This window comes from Gadus chalcogrammus, chromosome 1, assembly GCF_026213295.1.
Source record: "Gadus chalcogrammus isolate NIFS_2021 chromosome 1, NIFS_Gcha_1.0, whole genome shotgun sequence".
NCBI classification, from domain to species: domain Eukaryota; kingdom Metazoa; phylum Chordata; class Actinopteri; order Gadiformes; family Gadidae; genus Gadus; species Gadus chalcogrammus.
In genome coordinates, this window is record NC_079412.1 from 23800926 (window position 1) to 23805925 (window position 5000).

General features: G+C 48.9%; 1 protein-coding gene across 3 annotated transcripts in view; it reads left to right on the forward strand.

Annotated features, from left to right (window-relative positions):
* The window catches only part of sema3h (sema domain, immunoglobulin domain (Ig), short basic domain, secreted, (semaphorin) 3H), a 53639-nt gene that overhangs the window by 39675 nt on the left and 8964 nt on the right, over window positions 1-5000 (forward strand). For all 3 annotated transcript variants that reach the window (XM_056597101.1, XM_056597085.1, XM_056597093.1), the window contains exons 9-10: window positions 21-90; window positions 4091-4235. In XM_056597101.1, coding sequence (XP_056453076.1) covers window positions 21-90; window positions 4091-4235 — 215 coding nt within the window. The remainder of the gene's footprint in view (window positions 1-20; window positions 91-4090; window positions 4236-5000) is intronic.

Below are 5000 nucleotides of genomic sequence, written 5' to 3' on the forward strand. Positions count from 1 at the left end.
TATGAATTCTCCCCATCCAGAGGACATTTTCATCCTTAATGGAAAAGACAAGAAGAACCCCCTCATCTACGGCCTGTTTACCACATCAAGGTACGTACTCATCTACAGAGAGAGGAGGGGAGGGGAGGGGAGGGGAGGGGAGGGGAGGGGAGGGGAGGGGAGGAGAGAGGAGGGGAGGAGAGGAGAGGAGAGGAGAGGAGAGGATGGGAGAGGGGAGGAGAGGAGAGGATGGGAGGGAAGGAGAGGAGAGGATGGGAGTGGGGGGGAAAGGAGAGGGGAGGGAAGGAGATGAGAGACGAGGAGAGGATTGGAGGAGAGGAGAGGAGAGGAGAAGGGGGGAGATTAGAGGAGAATGGGGAGAGGAGAGGCACAGGGAGGAGAGGAAAGGAGAGGAGAGGATGGGAGAGGGGAGGGAAGGAGAGGAGAGGAGATGGAATGAGAGGGGAGGATAGGAGAGGAGTTGCGGGGACAGGGGAGGACAGGAGAGGAGAGAAGAAGAGAGGAGAGGATCAGAGAGGAGAGGGGAGAGGAGAGGAGGAAAGGAGAGGAGGAGAGGAGTTGAGAGGAGAGGAGAGGAAATGGGTGGAGAAACTGGGGAGCAGGAGGGAGGAGGGGAAGGAGGAGGGGAGGAGAGAATTTGGGAGAGGAGAGGAGATGGAATAGGAAAAAGAGAAGAGGTGAGCAGAGGATGGGCTAGGAGAGCCGAGCAGTCAGGAGGAGGAGAGACGACAGGAGAGGAAAGGAGGGAGGATGGACTGATAGAGCAGATAAGAGGGAAGAGGAGGAGGTAGAGGAGAGGATTTGGGAAATAGTTTCCACACATCGAAATCATCATGATGCATTAAAACATGATGATTTTTTCCATTGTGTATTCTGATTGGCTGAAATTGGTTTCATGAGGTGGGGCGCCATAGATTCGTGTGACTTGTGTTCAATCAAAACAATTGCAATGATAACCAGAGTTGGCACTGCTGCTGCACGTCAACTTTGACATTTGTTATTCGCCTTTAAATGAAAACCAAGTGGAGCCACGAAGGGGGGGCGCCTTCCACTCACAGGGGGGGCGGTTACGCAATCCAAAGATTGAATTAGGCAAACCATAATAGCGTGGGGGTCACCAAACATCTTTGTCAATAAAAGTCAGAGACAGACCGAAAGTATTACAACTAAGTGCCCTTTTGATCATGTGACATTGTGACAGTGATTCCCAAAGGGGTCCCATACTGCCTGCATCCAAACTATGAACAGTGATGGCCACAGTGATGGCCGAAAATAAACCTAGGGAGCATCAGCAATAAACCCCGCCGCGAACAAGAACGCACATCACACGACACCAGGTGCCCTCGTCTAATCTCGAGGGAAATCCAATTTGTTAACCCGAGTTTTGACGATGAGATTTTATGATACGCTCATCTATACTGCTCAAATACACCTGGATGCACTTTATAGCATGTCCCAGAAACCCAAAAAGGTCCATTGCAACCAAGAAAGGTTTTTTGACTGAATAGATTTCTTTGCTTGGGTCCAGTTTACTGCGTGCGCTTGGGTTCAGGCTGGGCTCTAGGCTAGAGGCAATGCCAGCCCTTCTGCAATGCAAGGTTGCAAGGCCTACGCTGTATTGCATGAGAAACGAATGGACTTCTTATGAACCGCTGAGCAACTTCGCAACCAGTATGTATTATGCATTGAAGGTTGTCCGAGGTTTCTCTTCGGTACATGAATCCTGATTATTGTGAATTTATGGCTTTTGTGACATTGACTGTGTGTGTACGGTGTGTGTGTGTGTGTGTGTGGGTGGGTGTGTGTGTGTGTGTGTTGAGTATCTGTGTGTGTGTCTGTTTGTGTGCGTTTTGTCTCTGTGTGTGGTTTGTGGTGTGTTTGCGTGGTGTGTGTGTTTGTGTGTGCGTGGTGTGTGTGTCTGCTTGTGTGTGTTTGTGTGTGAGTGTGTGTGTGTGTGTGTTTGCGTGTGTGTGTGTGTGTGTGTGTGTGTGTTTGTGTGTGTGTGTTTGTGTGCTTGTGAAAGAAGGGAGAGGCTAGAGTTCAAATTTGACGTCATATTTTCCAAACATAAAGCCACATTCACCCCAATTGCGGAGATTTATTAAATTAAGAACTATACACTAAAGTTGACTAGTCAACGGAGGCCAGCTGTGTGTGTGTGTTTGTGCATGGAAATACAGACAGTTGACAGGGGTGTATGCTGTCTGCTGTACAAAGAGGGCTCTGTCGGCTCATAAGGGGGGTTATGCTTCTTATTATGTTATAGAAGTAATTTTTCCTATTATGTTGCTTATGGAGGAGACAGTGATTGCGCTGGCTATAGACAGACATGCTGACAAACAGGTAGAAAGACCGACATGGCGGACTGGTAGAAACACAGACAGGCAGAGGATCAGAGAGACAAACAGGCAGGCAGGGAGATAGATAGACAGATAGAGACAGACAGATGGACAGACACACAAGTCAGGCTTGTAGGCAGACAGACAAACAGACAGGCAGAGGGGCAGACAGACAGACATTCCGTCAGAGAGACAGGCAGGGAGACAGATAGAAGGAGACATCAACAGACAGACATTCCGTCAGAGAGACAGACAGGGTGACAGAAAGAAAGATAGATCGACAGACAGATAGACCGACAGACATTCTGTCAGCAAGACAGACGGGGAGACAGGTAGAGAGATAGATCGACAGAAAGACAGACAGACAGACATTCTGTCAGAGAGACAGACAGGGAGACAGGTAAAGAGATAGATCGACAGACAAACAGACAGACAGACAGACAGACAGACATTCCATCAGAAAGGTAGCCAAAAAGAGAAAAAAAGTCAACTTCGAAAACAAAGAGCGAAAACAACTCGGATACCAGAGGAAAGTAAACGGGCGTCCGGGTTCTCTGGCGGTGCTGGGTGTGATGCCAGTGTTCCTGCCCGGTGCCAGGCCTGGATCCGGGCCTGGGCGATGGTGCCAGCGGGACTAGCTCAGGCGGGCCCCCCGGCTCTGAGGAACGCCGGTCACAGGCCTTCGGAACCGTTGGAAACAACGGGTGCTGACAGGTCCCGACATACTGGACGAGGGGCCCCAACAGTGAATGCACAGTGTGTGTGTGTGTGTGTGTGTCCGACGTGAGGTGGAGAGGTGGTTGAGGGTTATGTGGTGGGGGGGGGGGAGAGAAATGTGGAAGTTACAGGGGCATTTTTTAAGAAATTGAGCTTGTCCGTGTTCGCCTGGAGAATAATTTGATGCGGTGGCGATCTAACCCGAACCCAACCTGTCCAACCTGTCAGTTAGAGATTTATCTGGCGCTGTCGCCCTCACAGACGTTCACATGTTTCAGCAGAGCCAAAATTTGTTGCCATAGAAAGAAGAAATTATATGGTAGCCAAGTGTGGGGATTAGTGGACACGTAGGCAAACACGCAAACACACACGCATACACACACACACACACACACACACACACACACACACATACACACGTACACAAAAAGTGACCAAAAACAACACAGATGATTGCCATGGAATCTGTGTGTCTTGCTTCAGACTCTTCGTCATAATTCACGTGTCCATCGCCTTCTGTGTCCATGACTACCGCATCAACAGTGTCTTTTGGGTGAGACGTGTGGCACAGTGAGTGGGGAGGGAGTAGGAATCACACCCGGGGTCCATTTTGTTGAACAACGCGTGTTTGTGGGTGTGTTGATGTTGGCTCGTCTAACTCAATCACCACAGAGTTCTGTGGCAGACATATTCGGTGTCTGGAAAAAGTTATCCCATAATACGCCCGGATTATCTGTAGTTCCTTCCTACTTCCCCTGGCACTCCTCCTGCCACTAAACTTTGACAGTAGAACTAGTGAATAGAAGTACTATTCCCTATAATTTATTCATGTAGCAGAGGACGCCTCAAGGACGCCCTAATTGCCGACCTTGGACATTGGGGATCGAACCCGGTGCCTTTCGGCTGGGAGTGGGCCACTGTACTGCAGTATGAATGGAGGCCTACATGCTGCACTGACACCTGGTGTGCTGAACGGACCTTATCCTTGCTGTGCGGTTGCTAACGTGTGCCCTGACGTGCCTCCCCTCCCGTAGTGACATCCTGAACGGCTCGGCGGTCTGCGTGTACCGCATGGAGGACATGGCACGCGTCTTCAAGGGGAACTTCCTGCACAAGGAGGGACCGCAGTACAAGTGGGCGGAGTTCACCGGCAAGGTGCCCTTCCCGCGACCCGGAACTGTAAGTCTCACCTTGAACTGACCCCTGCTCTCTTGGGGTTTATCCAGACTTTTTTTTCCAAACATAAACTTCTATTATTAGTCGTTGCCTACTTTGGTAACACTTTACTACTATCATTTGACATTGTTTTGTTGAGGAGAGCTCGGAACACATTTGATTGGCATCTGTGAGTCCTAACTGCCTGAGTTTGAACCTGACCTCAACAGTGCATTTGTGCCTGAGTGAGTGTTTAGTGTTTGTGTAGGGTTGGACAGTGTCTTTGGTTGGTTTAGTCTGACGGGCCAAAACATGGAGGACTGAAGGGATTGGACGGAGCAGTGATCAGGTTGTTCGAATCGCAGCCGAAAGGTTTATCAAGTTGCCTAACCATCTCCCTGTTTATTCCTAACATGGATCTGAATTCGCTGCACGTCACTCTGGATAGAAAGAAGTGTCTGCTGAAGGAAAAAATATGAAGAATATTAAGAAAGAAGAAATAGCATAGCGCTTTATCCATCCAGCTTTATCCATGCTGAAGCAAAATAGGGTAATGTGCTTGGGAGCACTATTAAGATAGCTATTCAGATAAGTATATGAGTTATCGAGATGTGAGTTGTTACAACCTTGGAGAGTAATTGATGTGATTAGCAGAGTACATTAGATGTGTCTACTTTGATTCAAATTTTGGCTCATCCCTTCATATGATAGGCCGTACCCAATCACTTAGCGTGGGTTATGGTGCAGGGAGATACGTTGTTATCATCAATCTTATTGGAAGAGAGTTAC